Source organism: Passer domesticus, chromosome 3 (assembly GCF_036417665.1).
Source record: "Passer domesticus isolate bPasDom1 chromosome 3, bPasDom1.hap1, whole genome shotgun sequence".
NCBI classification, from domain to species: Eukaryota; Metazoa; Chordata; class Aves; order Passeriformes; family Passeridae; genus Passer; species Passer domesticus.
The window spans coordinates 45,022,643-45,039,841 of record NC_087476.1 but is presented as its reverse complement, the minus strand read 5'-3'; the positions used below and the strand labels follow the sequence as shown (position 1 = coordinate 45,039,841).

At 37.5% G+C, this 17,199-nt stretch overlaps 1 protein-coding gene across 4 annotated transcripts in view; it reads left to right on the top strand.

The window, feature by feature from the left end:
- Positions 1–14,550, top strand: part of SEC63 (SEC63 homolog, protein translocation regulator) — a 54,541-nt gene extending 39,991 nt beyond the window's left edge. For all 4 annotated transcript variants that reach the window (XM_064412850.1, XM_064412852.1, XM_064412853.1 and 1 more), the window contains 9 exons: positions 402–549; positions 2,320–2,402; positions 4,030–4,089; positions 4,314–4,472; positions 5,337–5,495; positions 6,294–6,395; positions 11,305–11,403; positions 12,242–12,346; positions 12,886–14,550. In XM_064412850.1, the coding sequence (XP_064268920.1) occupies positions 402–549; positions 2,320–2,402; positions 4,030–4,089; positions 4,314–4,472; positions 5,337–5,495; positions 6,294–6,395; positions 11,305–11,403; positions 12,242–12,346; positions 12,886–13,029 (1,059 nt within the window). In that variant the 3' untranslated portion in view covers positions 13,030–14,550. The remainder of the gene's footprint in view (positions 1–401; positions 550–2,319; positions 2,403–4,029; positions 4,090–4,313; positions 4,473–5,336; positions 5,496–6,293; positions 6,396–11,304; positions 11,404–12,241; positions 12,347–12,885) is intronic.
- The last annotated feature ends 2,649 nt before the right edge of the window (positions 14,551–17,199 follow it).

Here is a 17,199-nt window from a genome sequence, read left to right as displayed (position 1 = left end):
TTGTATTTGGTAGTTTCTGCTAATGTAAATCTGAAAGCACTGAAGTATTCTATCTAAATAAAACCCCCTATTAGTCAGATTTCTTAGCTCAGCTTTCTGAAAAAGCTGGCTGAAATAACAATTTTATGAGAAACTATAAAGAACCATTTCTAAGGGGTGACGTACTAAGGAACACACCAGTGTTCAAAGCAGTTCTGTTTAGTGGGTTTGAGTGCAACCTCTTCGGTTTTTTGTTTCTCAAAACATACACTTTCTAGTTTCCTAAAGTGTGGGGTTTTTTATAAGAACAAATGTAATGGTGTGTATGTATTGGTAACGTGGGGACAGTGATGTATTATAAAGAGCTGATTTGTGGACTGTGTTCTGTGCTACCATGGGACTTCCTTTCTTCTTTTTTTCAGTATAAAATCAAAAGTATTCAGGATTTGGTGAGTTTGAAAGGCTCAGATCGTCGCAATTTATTGCACTTTCTAGAAGATAAGAAATATGAAGAAGTTATGGCTGTCCTTGGCAGCTTTCCACATGTCACTATGGACATAAAACCACAGGGTGAGTGGGAGGTCCTTTTGTTCTGTGTATGTCACTCTTCTGACATTTTGATAGTCTGTTGGCAGTAAGCTTTTGCAGGATGCTGAAACACAACTCACTGCTATCTGTGTGACCTGGAAATTCCATACTTCTTTGGAGTGGTGGGGTTTTATACATGAGAGTTACAATCTGAGGAGATAAAGTACATTGAAATATTCCATGTATTCCCAAGCTAGCAGTAGTTTCTCATACAGGGGCTTATCTGAAATTTTGTCTTTCAGTTTTAATATTTCATGAGCAATGTGGAATTTTGGTTGAAATACCACTTTTATTAGGTATCTTAAACAGTTACACTTATTCCAGAATTTATGCTTAGCTTTCTTCAGCGTGCAGGTTCCTTTCTTCAGCATTTGTGAGGTTCCTTTGGGGTCTCTTTGTGATAATACTGGTGTAGTTTTTATATCTGGCAGAATTTGCCCAAGCTATGCTTAGCTATGTTTTGTGTGCACTATTTCAGTGGATGTATAATGCTCTCCCTCTCTGAAGATTTGGTATATTGTAAGCAGTTTGTGTTAGACAGCTTTGCAGTGGGAACTGAATTGGTTTTCTGGTCTCCTTTTCTTTGTAGAAGACCAGTGCTAGTAAATGTGTGATATTTGAAAGTTTGTTCTAATTCTTGTTTCTGGTTTATATTTTCATTGTGATAGCAATGATTGCATTCAAAATGTGATAGGCTTTCTTTGGGGAGCCTGATTGTAATTTGGCTTATGTGTAGTCCCCTGTGAGAAGCAAATGTTAGAAGAAATACATGTTAAGGAAGCAAATTTCTGTCCATATCAGTGTTTCTGAATGTTATTTGTGTCGTTTGTTAGGTTTTTTTTAACAAATAAATAGAAAATTCTATGCTGTTGTAGCTTAGGGTTGCATACAGTCTTGTTGAGATCTGCTTAAAATTCAGTCTTAAAGTACCTCCCCGTATTTTGACAAAAATTTTCCTGCCTGTAGTCTTCATTTGTCACACAGCTGCACTCAGGTGTGGTGTGGAGGATTAAACCATGCAGATGCTTTTCTGTTTAGCTGAGTATTGCCATTATATAAAATATATATGTAAGACAAGTGAATAGTAAAACTGCTTTCACAGGGAGGGACTGGAGGGGAATAAATAAAATGTCTACACTGGAATAAAACTCTATTCCTCTCCTACCTGAGATGTTATCCATTTTATAGGTTGGAGGTATAAACTCCTCAGTGGCTCCCCTGTGGGGTTTGTTTGATGTTTCAGTTAAACTAATCATTGCTGTTCTTTTATTTTCCTTTGCCTTCTCCTTAAAAAATAATTAAATGTATGATTGTTAATGTGACACTGAAATTGAGTTGTTAATAATATGAAAGTCAGGAAAATGAAAATTATGATTCCCAGAACAAATATAACAGGGTCCCTCTGGTCATGTGTGATATTTCATGTTTCTGAAGTTTTATGCTTTAATATATAATGCACAATATTACAGGGTTATGGTTCCCACAGCAGCTATAACTTTGAGTTTTCTAACTTTCCTGCAATTAAAATTTCAAACTCATTGTTGCAGTTTTATAGGTTGCTGAATTACCAGCTCTTGTTCTGATAGTATATTTGGAGTTGTAAGAGAGTTATTAAATAGTACTTTGAAATTATTTTTTGTGAAAAATTCTGGAATTTGAATGCTTATGTTTAGAAGTAACAGAAGCAATGTTTAATGGAGAAAAATGCTTTAAAAAAGTCTAATAGATGTGTTGTTTTTCTTTTTGCACTAGTATTGGATGATGAAGACAGCAACAACATCACAGTGGGTTCTCTTGTCACTGTTCTGGTCACACTAACAAGACAAACCATGGCAGTAAGTATTAAGAATACTTGTTCTTTTGTGGTAGCTGTGGGTGTACACTAGTAAAAAGGCATTTCTGGTTGTTTTGTAAACCTAACTGTGAGGTTAAGATTTGAAATTGAGAACTTGTGCTCTTAATCCGTCCTTATGGTTTTGTTTGTGAATAAGAAAGCTTTCCTGGAATAAAATCAAAGTTCAGTCTGACCCATTGCAGTTGTCTAGGGAACGGTAAAAGAATATGGCAAGTGATACTGCTCTGAGGTTTGTAAACAGCAAGGAAAGGAGACATTCAGAAACTTATTCTTGAACTAAAATAAAATATTCACTCAAGTCCTCAGGACAGTGTTTGCTTTTGCTTTATGTGGGCTGATAACGTTACAAATCTCTTGGGTGTTGTAGACACTTTTATGAAAGAAACAAAGTCCAGCAGAATGCAGAATATGCGTAACTTAATATAAAGGAGGTACACCAGTGTCACATGAAGAGCAGGGACTGCTGTGTAGGAAACTGTGCATAACCAAAACAATGCTATACCCTAGCAGTTAGACTTCTGACTTATGCTCATTTTCCAGCTTAAAACGCATTAATGGCTTTCTTTTAACAAAGATCTTTAATACACAGAACCTAAACAAGCTTTGACATGTCAAAGACTACAGTGTCAATTTTTCCATCTGTTCTAATGACATAATTGTCTAAGTAAACAGAAGGTCTGAATTATATCTCAGTATTGCAGGTGAGATCAGACTACTGAAGGCAGTTCAGCAGAAAGTCTGTATCTGTAAGATCCATGTGCTCATGCTGTGGTAGCCGAGCGTGCAGTAGGTAGAAAACAAAAGCACTGTATCACTGTGCTGGAATTGCAAAAAGGAAATTGCAAAGGAAACTGAAAATTATGAAGATATTGAACTGTGCTTAGAAATTAAAATGTTTTAACAGCATATAGAAGATTCATTTAAGATGTTTCCTTTGTGACCTCCACTAGGCAGTCTGGCATAGAAACACATGACTGTAAACCAAGAGCTAGCCTTTTGTATGAAGCATCCTTTCTTGGTGGTGGTATTTCCTATTTGCTGTCTTTATATACAACATCTCCTTGGTGTTTTGTTGGGTTGGGTTTGGTTTTTTTTAATGGCCTTTAGTATATTTTGAAGAAGGAAACACATTCAAAATATCCATTTACAGAGAGGTGTCACAGTCTACAGTATACTGACATTGTGTTGTGTCTTAACTTTTCACATTTCTGGTTTGATTTGTTGTTTTGTGTCCCTGAGTAGCAGAGCAGCTGTTGAAGTTTTTAATGTTCTGACAACTGGAGCAGAATTAGCATTTTACTACTGCTTGCTTTTGTGATATAGGATTTCTGTGCTTCATAAAACAAGTAGATTCTTTGGAACAAGGTGACATGTTGCTATTAAATTTCTTTATAATACAAGCGATGGAAAAATCTGAGACCAAATGTTTGAACTAGTGTTTAATTTTGATCTGTTCATCCCCAGTTGTGTCTGTCGCTGATAAAATAATTTACTAGGAGTAAAATATTCAGACCTGATTAAGGTGATTTAGTTTAAGTTCAAATATAAAATAATAATTTACTCTTGGTACAGAAGCATTAGTAGTTTTCACATTTTTCTCTAACCAGGAAGTGTTTGAAAAGGAACAGTCTATATGTGCAGCAGAAGAGCAACCAACAGAAGATGGGGTAAGTGAAGAGTGAATGTTCCTCTTGCTAATTAAAGAGAACTTTCTTTCAGATCTTGAATTGCTAATTGTGCACTTCTCAAGCATTTTTTTTAGAAATGCCTACTGAAGTGTCCTTTGAACTTTGCTTTGTAATAGTGGTTCTCAGCTTAAAACACTTAAAGTGCAGTTGAATGACTGAAATTTTATGAACAGAATAAATATTTTAATACTTCTTTCCTGCAGCAAGGAGATGCCAGCAAGGCTAAGAGCAAAGGATGGCAACAAAAGAATAAAGGAACCAAGAAAGCTTCAAAATCAAAGAAAAAGAAGCCATTGAAAAAGAAACCCGTGCCACCTTCATTGCAACCACAGAAACAGCAGAAGCAAAAACAAGCTAATGGGGTAGCTCATAGATTCAATGTTATTTATAATTTTATTCAGTTTGTCACTTTTGTAGTCTGGGGGGGGGTTTGTATCTGTCTCTTATGTTTTAGTTTATGCTTTTGTGAAGTGTGTCTTCTAAAATAGCAATTGTTTTCTCTGCTTTAACAATATCTGGTGAAGTAAATCAGGGAACTACCATGGTAATGTTTGCAGTGGCTGCTGAAAGTTCTGCTCAACTATTAAAAAAATTTGGTTTCATAGTCCCTTCTTACTATTTGTTCTTGTTATGCTACCTTCTTGGAGGTGAATTGTTCTGTAATTTCTACTTTAAAGATAAAAACTGAAATGAGACTTTGTTCTAGTAAATTAAGTAGCTTTAGTAAATTTATGCTCCCACTACATGGTGTCTTCTCCACCTCATAGGCTATGCTGTAGGTACTTTCTTACGTTCTCTGTAATTTTCTTAAGATTTCATGAATTGCAGGCCCAGAGTTATAGAATAGTTTGGGTTGAAAGATCATTTGGCTTGAAGAGCATTTAATTCCAACCCCTCTGCCGTGGGCGGCTGTGCCACTCACTGGATGAGTTTGCCCAGGGCCCCATCCAGTCTGGCCTTGAACACTTGCAGAGATGGGACATTCAGTCTGGGAATCAAATAATGTTTTTCTGTTCCTGTTGTGAGGGCCATATGGAGAAGGAAAATGACTTCTGTCCTCCTCTTAGTGAATGAGGTGGAAAGGATTAATCTTCACTGTGACAAAAGAAGAGCAAAAGTAGATTGTGTTGCCCAACCTTAAGGCAGGCACTGTGAATTCTGTGTACTACTGTAATGCAGACAAACTAAGTTAGAGGTGTTGGGTTTTTATTTCTCTTTCCCATTAGGAAGTCGTTGTCAAGGAAGAGGAGGAGGAGGTCTCTGATAAAGGAAGTGAATCTGAAGAAGAAGAAACAAACAGGGACTCTCAAAGTGAAAAAGATGATGGAAGTGACAGGGACTCTGACAGAGAACAAGACGAGAAGCAAAACAAAGATGATGAAGCTGTAAGTCTTACTTTTTCTTGAAGGGTAATGTTGCCTCTGGGGTTGAGAGAAAATGCATTTTAATCCTCTAGCATCCCCTCAGGCTAGGCAACACTAGGATGAAGGAGTAATACCGGTTCTCCAGAGGTTTTCAGACCTCATTTTGGTATAAGAGCTTTGTCATTGCAAGTTTGTTCCAGAATGAGTAGAGTCTTTTCAGCATGGTCAGAAAATTTAGAAATTACATGAGAAAATGGCTAAACTGAAGGAGAAAAAATATTTCAGCTTAATTTGATTGCTATCTGCTGCAGATTTGTGGCTTAAAGTCTCTTCTTTGAAATGTGTTCTTTACAGGCAGTGGCTGTTGCATGCTGCTAAGTGCATACTAAGCATGCAGAAGTTGAACAAACTTGTACAGGTGCTCACTAAATGCTAGTAACTGTCAGGTTATGTGTCTGAAACTGTAATACTGTAACAGAGTAAAACGTTGTGGTGGTAGATGATTTCTGCACCACAAGTCTTACAATAAAAGGCTTAAGTGATAGCTGAATGGCCCCTACAGGGTGAGATTAAGCTTCTGATGGGAAAGGAATCATCAAATCAGGAGTCCTATGGCTGAGGTAGAGAGTATTTATAGGTAGTGTTGTAGAACTGAATTTTGAAGAATGTGTGCAAACCCCATGGATTTGCTTTTTCCCTTTATAATGTTCAGTATTGAATGAGAACTAGTCACATGTACCATTTTCATGGACCATTTTCTGTCTTTTTCATGCAACAGATGATTAGTGCACAGTAATTCTTTAACCTTTTCTTTGACAGGAGTGGCAAGAATTACAGCAAAGTATACAGAGAAAGGAGCGAGCCCTTCTTGAAACGAAGTCAAAGATAACACATCCTGTTTACAGTCTTTTTTTTCCTGAGGTCAGTTATAAAAAACCATTACAGTTGTGAAACATGAAAAATAATAATAATACAAATTAATTGATCCATTTATATTTTTAATGTAAATATTGGACTTTTTTAATGCCTGGGAAAAAGTTAGTATGAATTTTATAAAGTCTTAAAAAAATTAAGCACTTTCAGGTACTTTTCTAAAACCTTTTTCTTCATTATGCTTTCTACTCAGCTCCCAGAGACTTGCAAATCTGTATAAAACTGAAGGTGGAACATTTGGGTGTTTTTAACTCTACCTCTAACTGCAAGTGCCTATGACTGGGGGAGGTCCTGACCCCTCCTATGTTATGGGTAATCACATGAGAGTTTGGGGGTCGTTTGGATCAGCAGATAATTTTGGCTTACTGATTGGCTTAATTCTCAGTGCAGCAATGTGATGGCAGCACAGTGTGCAGCTGTGGAAGATGGGGTTGGTTGGCAAAACTGTCTCTTTTCACCACAGTGTAGTCTGGAAGTGGCAGAAGCCAACTGTGGAACAGTCTTTCCTGTAGAGTTCAAAAGTACAAGTTCTACTGTGGATCAGTGTCAGAGGAAATTATATATTTGAGAGTGGTGACTCAGTATAGGCTGAGGTGTGTTTACAGCAGCCTTTGGTGTTGAAAGTATTACCTGATATATCAGCTGTTACTTGCACTAACAGCTAGCCACTCACTTGTCTGAGAAGCCCTTAACAGCAGTGGAACCTTGAAAAAGAGGAGATTTTTCCAAATGGAGGGTTTGTGTTCTGAGCAGATAAGTTAGGTCCTTGGAGTAACCTGACTGGAACCAGGAGGAAGTAGTATTTGGCCACATTTTCTTTCTTGGCCAGTGGTTCAAGAAATGGCTAATCAATTCCTTTCCTTCCTTGCAGTCTGACTAAGGAACTAATCTAGGATCTCTTCTCTGTTGTTGTGCTATCATCAATAAGGCAAATAAATTGTTTTCCTCAAGGCTGTAGCTGACATCTAGTTTTGTGATGGCTGAACTTGAAGCTGTATTTTCCTGACAGTTGGGTGCACTCCCATCTCTCAGTACAGCTTCCACCAGTACACCAGCATAGTGTAAAAAGGTGTGCTGGCATTCTGCTCTTCTGGCTGCTTAGATCATGGCAAATGTGCTGCAGAGTCTTAATACCTCCTTGCTGTGAAGGCAGCTGGCTTTGGTCATCAGTTGAAGCTCACAGACAGTAAGTGCCATGCCCAGTGCCTCAGGGATGCTGAATATTTGTATTTCTCTTTTACTGAAGTGAGGGTCCTTTCAGAGACTTTGCTTATACTTACTCTGTATGGAGCTGCATAAGCTTCAGCTGTGTGTAACTGAGTTACATATGGGTTTTGTGATAAAAAACCTAAATACAGCTTGCTGCTAAAAAGAAATCTAGAGCTGATCTGAATGCTTGAACTTAAAAGATACACACATATCCTCTCATGGTACTGCAGTTGTAAATTTTCCAACTTCTCTTCCCTGATTTAATGAAAGTTGAATGCAGCTGTACTTTGTCCTGTAGCTGCAGTTGGAGCAGATTCAGATAGAGTTAATCTGCAACATCTGAGGAACAAAAACCATCATACTCTGTTTTGGGTTTTTTTCTCATCTGTTATTTAGACTATTATTTGTACTGTGGTCATGGCCAGTTCAGAGATAAAAAATTAGAGATAAAATGCTGTGTTCCAGATTTTGAAGATGTTTGACTAGTAGCTGAGCATAATAATACTTGTTCTCAGGAGGCAGCCTAATGCTGTTTCATCCAAGTGTTGGGGCAGTTGATTACTCTGCCAGAGATGTGTCTTTAATCTATGCAGGTTCCTAAAGAATTATCTTCTGCTCCTACATCCACGCGTCCAGAAACTGCACAGATTGTAGTTTTGACATTTTTTAGGTAGAAACTGGCCTTGGTGTTCCAATTTCATGAACATACTGGATCCCTGGCATGCCAAACCTTGCACCCATCTGTTAAAGGGCGTTTTGCCCACTTGCCTGTTAGTTTGCCAGACTCTCACAGGCATAAGATTTAAATTCCACCCAATAAGCAAGAGGAAAATGGTAGTCCTGCACAGTTGTCCTTTCTGTAAAAAAGTGATGGCACTTCAGGGTCAGGAACACTCCTGTAATTAAAAAAAAAATTTACTCTATATTAAGGTCCTTTGAACTTCAGATCAATGGTTGTCATTTGCACTGGTATTTTTCCCCACTTGGCTGTTATTTTTACTAGTTTTTGTGAAAAGCCATTTGATGATTTTGATCTTTGTCTCTTTCCATCACTCTTAATGGCAAGGAATTTTTTTTTTAAGAACAATGTATAATAAGTCAGCACAATGTTTTGGTAAAATCAAAAATAACATTGACACAACTGCAGGTCCTTTTTATTATGGTCACAGTCTTCATAGGCCCAAAATGGATTAGCCATTTCTGTAATGGATCTTGCTTTTGTAGCTCTTTTTCATCTGTACTATTTTTACTGTTCATCTTTCTATTCCTAGAGGCCTCTTGGCTAGGAAACAAACACTTTGACTGCCTAAGAGTCTTCTTTGCTACAGCTGTCAAGAAGATTGACAATATATTTACTGTTGAAACTTACAGATAAAATAACTTATGCCTTGTAATCACATGGGATGGTTTTTCCTGAAGAAAACCACTTGGAATAGTTGTAAGAAGGATTTAGAATTCTACACATTCTGGCATTAAATAGCATACAGATAGGTTTTTGTCCTGTTCTCTGTGCCCATTCCAAGAACACGAGGGAATGCTGATGCTTCACTGTGATGCTTTTGCTTTTATGCACTCCAAAATGGGTATTTAACATGTTGAGTTAATTTTACATTTCTCTGTTCTGGGACTCAGGAGTGCTAATCGGTGTTTTAGTTGTTGGTGTGAGTGTCTTGCTGTTGTAAATGGTTCAATATTTTAGTGAGATTGTGATAGTTACTATGACAATTAGTCACTTCAAAAAAAAAACAAAAAACCAGGAGTTTATTTGGCTTTTGAAATTTTTCAACATGCATGATTTAAATCTCAGCTAACCAAACACTGGCTTCTGCAGTGTTAAAAAATCTAAAACTACTGAACTTTTAACTCCTCCGGTAGAGACAAAAATTCTTAAAATTCTACATATTAACAGCATTTGCTTCCCAAGTGTGGAGTTCAGAAGTTGCTCACTGGTAGTGTTGAAAGTTCACTGCATCCTTTCTTTTAGTCCTTCTAATGTTAGATTAAAAATAAAACAACTGCTTTTTATGGGACACTGAAGCAGCTGCCTGATTGTTTTTGGTGTAAATGTAATAAAAATTGGCTCCTTGGTTTGGAGTTTTGACTTGTAACTGTAATAAGATGCACTTTTTAGGACTCCAGTCTGTTATGAACATGAGTTACCAAACCATCAGGGGTGGGTAAAAGTTGGTTTGGAAGACAGTTCAACATTTGGGTTATCTAAAAAGAATGTGTGTATTCCCCTTTTTCCCTGAAGGGTTAGATTATGCTGTTGTGACTATTACCTGTCTACTAAAATACTTGTTCATAACCATATAGAAGTCTTCCCCCTTGTCCCTCACTATTCTCACTTGTTTTAAACAAAGGCTTAAGGAAGCAGAGGAACAGGAACTTGTTTTGCAGTACTAAACTATTTTTTTTACAATAGAAAGGTTTCAGCTACTATTAAAGCAAAGTGGATTTTGCCTAAAACAAGTGCCAGAGGGTTAACCAAAAAGGTGTAGTGTTTAAATGAAGAACAGTTGGTGTTAGAGAACTGTCTTTACCATTTGAGAATGGTTGTGTCTGTGCTGCTGAACTGTGCCACAGTCTTAGAATTCTGACTTAAGTTGAAGGAAAAGACCACTATTCTTGTACAGCATTGCTGTCTTGTATAAAGGACCACACTAATTTAATTTGGGAACTCTGCTCTAGCATCTGCGATGGCAAAACCTTGAGACCTGCAGCTATTTGGAAACCTGTATGTGATAGGGAGCAGTTTTTGGGCATCCTTTACAAATATACATCAGTATTGATTGATACTGTGTGGTTGTGTTCATGGGTCTCAGAATGAGGGAAGAGATGAGAATCTTGACTCCATGTTTCAGAAGGCTTATTTATTATATTTTGAAATTATATTATATTAAAATGCTATATTAAAACTATACTAAAAAGAATAGAGAGAAAAGGATCCTTCAGAAGGCTGGAAAGGAATAGAAAGGAATGTAACAAAATGTTGTGACTCTCAGAGAGAGTCTATTGGTAAACAATGTCCAGACCACATTCTACAGCCATCAGATAGTTAATTGTTTACATTTCTTTTCTAAGGCTTCTCAGCTAGAATAGGAGAAAAATCCTAGCAAATGATTTTCATAAAATTATCATGGCGACAATACTGAGTAATTTCCTTGAAGTGAAATCTCAGTGTTTTCAAATATAATTTCACTTTTTGGAGAGGGAAGCAGTGGGACAGAGCACGCTTGCCTGAAAAAAGACTTTTCTGCAAAGAGTTCTTTATCTGTCTTTACACTTTCCTTGCTTTCTATGCTCAGCTTTTTATCCAGGTTGGATTTCTGTTGAAGGACCTAATGTTGTTTTATCTTGCATGAAGTTGCTTGTTAATCCTCAGTGGACACAATTCTTTGGGGTGGTTCCGTGTCCCACATGGTAGCTGAAGTTGAATACATGGCTTGAAGCCTTTGGAGACCAGCAGTTACTTGTCATAACCTGTTTGCTTTCAGTGTGCAGTGTACACCATGTATTTTATTCATGCACATCCAAGAGTTTAAAAAAGCCACCAGACACAAACTTTCTGTCTGTATTACAAAGACCAGTGAATCCTAATGGACTGTTGAAAAGTAGGGGCGTCTTTTTCTATGACTTCTATAATGCTGGTGGTTTTTTACTGTTGTTTTTTTCCCCTTTATGAAAGGAAAAACAAGAATGGTGGTGGCTGTATATTGCAGATCGGAAGGAGCAGATGTTAATATGTATGCCATACCACGTCTGTACACTAAAAGATAAAGAGGAGGTAAAGTACTTGGAGAGTTTTCTTTCTGGGGTATTACAAAACTCTGTTGAAGTATCTCTGGTATGCAAATACATGTAGATGTTAATTTTTTTAATACTTGTCTCTTAAGATGGAAAACAATTTTTACTCTTGAAAAAGAAGTGCCTTTTAACTATGAAAATTGATAGTGGAGAAAGAAAAAGTAATTTGACTTTGAAGTTTCTTTTGGAATATGTTTGGTTTATTTTTTCCTTGATACCAAAAGATGATGAAAAGCAGTATTCATATGCAGTGAAATTCCTAAATTTATTCAAATTGTTAAAAATATTAAGTGTTCTCTTTCTGTACAGCAGAGACTGTGACAAATTAATTAGCTTTGGCTCGTATAAACTTTGCTGAACCTGTAACCTTTGGCAGTGTTCTTCCTGCCACTTTTCTGAAAAATGAAGACCTGATGTGTTTGTTCTTCCAAATTAGATATTACCTTCAATTTCAAATAACAGCGGAGTTAAGATAAAGCTTTCAGACAAAATATTTTAACTTGTTTGGGTTTTTGAGGCTTAGCATACAGCAGGGTGAAATTGTGCACTTAATGTAGTTACTTGGCCTAAGTAGCAAAGAAAGTAATTGATTCATGACTTGATGATTTTTCAGCTTTCATGGCAGGTATTGTGTTTGGGTATTGTTGCTCTTTTCTGCAGATATTTTGTTACACAGAGATATTCAAAGAAGTATCCCTAGTAAGAAATTAAAACTTGTCTATTTTTCTGTAGTAGTGTTCATTGGAGGACTCAGGCACTTGTTTCAATGTGCCTTTTGAAAGCAGTAAGAACTTAATGGTATGAAATCTCTTTTGTAGGTAGAGCTGAAGTTCCCAGCACCGGGCAAGCCTGGAAACTATCAGTACACAGTTTATTTAAGATCGGATTCATATATGGGATTGGACCAGATTAAACCATTGAAGGTGATGTTTGACTCTGTTATATACTTGTATTACATTGAAAGCTACTTCTTATGATCATTAAAACACCAGAAGTCCTGTTAATAAGAATTCAACCTGTCCTAATTTTAAAACAAGTGGGAAGGATGGAATTAGAAATGGTTTCTGCCTAATGTTCAGTGGTAGTTTTATGATGGATTAAGCGGGACTAAAATTCGAGATGCTTTCCCATGCATGTGTTTATTCAGTTTGTGCAGTACAGTTGGCTATGGCTTTTTATACCTTGAGGTGTGCCATCCCATTTCCCTGCCCTTCTTTAGTCCTAGATTCATCCAGTTAATGGGAAAAATCTGGCATGCCTTACTTCTGGAAGCAGTTCTTTGTTTTGTTTTTGGTTTGGGGAGTGGGATTAGATTTGTTTTGTTATTTAGTTGGTTTTTTAAACTGTTCTTTTGTGGGTTGCTTGTTTGTTTTGTGTGTGTGAATTTGTTTGTTTTCCCAAATTGCTGTTTATTGTCTGTAACTTTTTTCCCCCCCTCTTCTCTTTCCTTATCCAATTACAGCTGGAAGTTCATGAAGCAAAACCAGTGCCAGAAAATCACCCACAATGGGATACAGCAATAGAAGGTGATGAGGACCAGGAAGACAGTGAGGGCTTTGAAGACAGTTTTGAGGAGGAAGAGGAAGAAGAGGAAGATGACGATTAAACATACTATTGATTGACTACAATATCTGCACACAGTGCAAGCTCTTGGTCTGACTGTGGAACTTGTACAATTAACCAAGAAACACAGTACAGAAGCTTTGAGAAGGCTGAGTTTAAATTTTCTTTACCAATTAAGAGTGCATTATGTAACTTCTCAGTGGAGGTGAAACAAATCTGTTGCCATTGATACACCTTGGAATATGCTTATGGCTCATAGCCTTCAAAGTGCAGGATGGTGCATTTGTTTCAATTGAAAATAAAAGCTTTTTTATTATAAATGTCCAAAAGTGTGGGCTATGTATTGTCTGATCAGTTTAGGGTCCAATTTAAATAAAAGGTACTGTTAGCTAGGAGCAAACTTTCAATCAATTTTTCTGCATTAGGAATTTATTTTAGAAAATGTTTTGGTATATTTGACATTACAAATATCTGTTGATTGAAGCAACATTTGCTCAACTTTCAAACTTGATTGGTTCTGTGGTATTCATTAACTGTTTTGCTGTGATACTGCTCACATCATTGATAGCTTTAAGAATCTGTTTTACTTAACTTGATCATTACAAATTGGCATCATATCCATTGCCACATTCCATATGTTCTGGAGGGCTGCTTTTTTTAGGACTGTTGCCTTTTTATGCCCAAGATTATAATGGAAATCATAAACTTTCTTGACTCTGACATAGGATACTTATTAACGGCTTAAAACATTTTTAAGCCTTTATTTCATCAGATCAGCAGGAGATCTGAGTCTTTTGATAAACAGAATGTCTGTAAGTAATTTTGGGACCACATGTTATGTAAGCTAGTGGCTTTTGTGTCATACCTTTATAAAAGGTACATGCTGAAAGCCGAAGTATATTCTTAATTCTCAATCTACCTGACACAGTCAGAAACATTTTAAGGGTAAAACACAACATGCAAAGAGGGCATGTTTTGTATCAGTTTTGAATTCCCATCAATAAACTGGACAATTTGATGGCTGTTTGCATTTGTAATAGTGTGCATCTTTGTCTGAGGTCGTTGGTTTGTTGTTTTGTTTTTTTTTTTCCCTACCCTAGTCTTCTGCAAGGTTGTAAACAAGATAGTCATTCTTTCCTACCCCTTGTAAAGAAAAAAAAAATCAAGTCTAATTAGAGAAAAAATTCAGGGAGGAAAGCATCAGGGCTATTAGTGTATTTATGAGACTTGACAAAAGCCATGGGTGGGTTCTTCCTTTTCTTCCTCTCAATAAAACAAATGAAATGTTGCATTTCTATACTTCAGAAATACTTATGAGTGTTCTGCAAGTAGGAATAGATGTATTTCTGTTCCTGTGTATTGAACTAAGAAAATACAATGCTGTAAAATGTGACAAATTCTCATGCAGGAAAATGTCTATAAAAATTGCCCGAAGTCAGAATAGGTGCACACTAATTTACGACCTTGTTTGTTAGAAAGGGTTGTCACTTTAAATGAAAATTTATATTGTTATATTCTTTGTAATTACAATAGATGCAAATAAAATTTGAAGGTGTTCTAATGAGATTATGGTATTTTTCAAAGTACTTCTGAAGTGCCCATTGTGCAGAAAACACTTAAAAACCATAAGCAGTGTCAGGTGTTCAAACTCAAGAATGAAGGCTAGGTTTAAATTAAATGGCTTGTACCCTTGATGCCTTGTAACTCCAGTTCTAACTTGAAAAATACAGCAGAGAAATAGCAACACAAAAGCTCTGGTTGTTGTCCATAGTCTTTTGAGCCAAATACTGCACTGGTGAGAGAAAAGACAAGAAAGAGTCTAATGATTTCCTCAAGCGAGGAGGCAAGGTGAATGCTAAGATGACTGAACAACTCCTAGTGAAAGTCTGCAGTTGTTAAAAGTAGGAGAGTGGTGAGTCAGGAGGTAGATTTGATAATAAGACCATTCTGGATGGGTTGGGCTGTGCTCTGACCACTGATCCCTACATTTTGCTGTTAACAGTCAAGATATATAGATGTGAAAGCATTGGAATGATTTTAAAAAGAAAAAGAATCATGTCTCTAGTCTGAATACTGAACTGGTTTCTCCTGGAAAATTGAAGGTGACAGCTGGGATAACACTAAGTCTACCAACTGGGGATAATTCTGTTGAGACAACAAAGGCTGAATCTAATACTTCAAAAGTGTGTCTCTTGTATAGTCAAGGTGTAACTTAGTAAAAAATGTGAGGAGAAAAATTGTGGTGGTATTGGAAATTTTGATAATATGAGAAAGGCATGCTGATGCTTTTTCTTGTGGAAATAGCAGCTGTGTAGTTGTGCATGGTTTTACTACATCTGAGAGAAATGCAGAAGGAGGCCAAGGAGGTATTGAAGAGCTTCACACAATCAGAACCACCCAACTGTAGCTGCCAGCCTTATTGAGTTGTTGGTCTTCTGTTGTGTGGTGTGTCCATTAATACCTATTTTTTATTAACAATATGAATTGTTATTCAAACATTGATCAGCTCTCTCTTGTATAACGGTTACCAGAATGGGTAAAACTTTACAGGAACAAGCAGCATTTTGCATTAATTGTTGTACATGCCTCACTTTTTGATAGGGTTTAGGAATCACTCTAGCCAATCTTTACCTCATTGTTCTGAAACTCTGGGCTAGTAACTGAAGGGAAAAAAAAAAAAAGTTCAGGAAATAAAATCTGCTACCCTGCTGCACTCCTTGGGCAATGGTGACTCAAGCATAACTGGGAAGCAGCTATTGCTTTTTTAACCTGAACAGATTTGTTTCTGCCCTATTGCTGTCGTGCTCTTTTTTGTAGCACCTTGTTCCAGGCCAGAGGAGGAACTGCGCAGAGCCCGCCTGTCCTCCCAACCAGAGATGCTGCAAATACCTTCAGGGCTTGTGGTGCTTCCAGGGGGTAAAAATGGGACTTGGCTGGGACAGGCAGGGCAGTGCTGCAGTGTGGCTGGCCCTGCTCCTCCTGCTCCACCTCAGGGATGTGGGCAGGCTGCTGTGACTGCAGTCAGTGCAGGGAGGCACCACCATCAATTGGGTTTCGGCTGCTAAATGCTGCTTGTTGAAGTAGGTAAGTGTAGCTAAAAGGAAGAAGTTCTAAAAATGAGGTTTTCTCTTGGGTGTTTTGTGTAATATGATTTAAACTTCTGCCTCCCCCTCCCACCGAGCTTTGACAATGGTTGATTAATATTAAATCAAGTAGTTTAATGACTGGCAGGTGTCTGTGGGTGGGAAAACCATGGAACTGTAATGCAGAGAAGGTGCTCTCCTCAAGGAGCAGGCGAAGTTCCCGGCCGCGCTCAGCAGGGGGAGGCAGGAGCATGGATTTCTGCAGGAAACCCTGAAGGGTTTTCCAGGGGATACCTATCATATTTAATCCCTAGGTTTAGTTTTGTGCTCCCCCTTTCTGGAGGGGAAGAGGTCTTAGATAGAAGTTTCTTTGATCTATTTTGTTTCTTTTCAAGAAACTACTGATTTCTATATGTTTTTATGTGATTTGTTATCCCCCAACCCCCTTGCTGGCCATTTAAAACCTGCTGAAGGTGACCCATTTTAATATTGGGATTAGTGTATTATTGAATTTATTTTAAAATAAAAACCTGAGGAAGGCGGAGCTTCCTTTCTTAGTGGTAATTGAGGTATTAATGAGTCCATTTTAAACTTTAAACATTGCTTTGTGTTAGTTTCTGTTAAAGTGAGTGCAGAAGATGATTGTTGTGAAGGTATCTGCACTTCAGCTGTGTTTTAAGCTCTGCAAAGGGAGGTACAGGGGGTGTTCCACCATGGGGGTGCCCCATGTTGGAGAGCTGATTTATGGGGTACCGGGGCTGCCTTTGGGCACCCACAGCACGCCGTGATCGCGGGAGTTTTAAATGATGTGCAGGGAAACATGTAAAAATACAGCAGCATCTTTAAAACCTCTTTTCCTGGGGTTTGTTGAGGGCTTGGCAGAGCACCCAGGTGCTGGATAAAAGCAGGTGCTTGTTTGGAATGCAGAGAAGAGGGAGCTGGGTGGCTCAGGTTCACTATTGAAGTCTAGCTAAGATATCAAATTTGTTCACAGTACATCTGTTGATATTCATGGCTGCACCTAATTTCTTTCATGTGATGATCTTTTGTTTTAAGATGCAGTTTGAGCCAGCAGACACTATTGAATTGGTAGAAATAATTTTGTGCCAAAATTGTTTATATTTTTCATT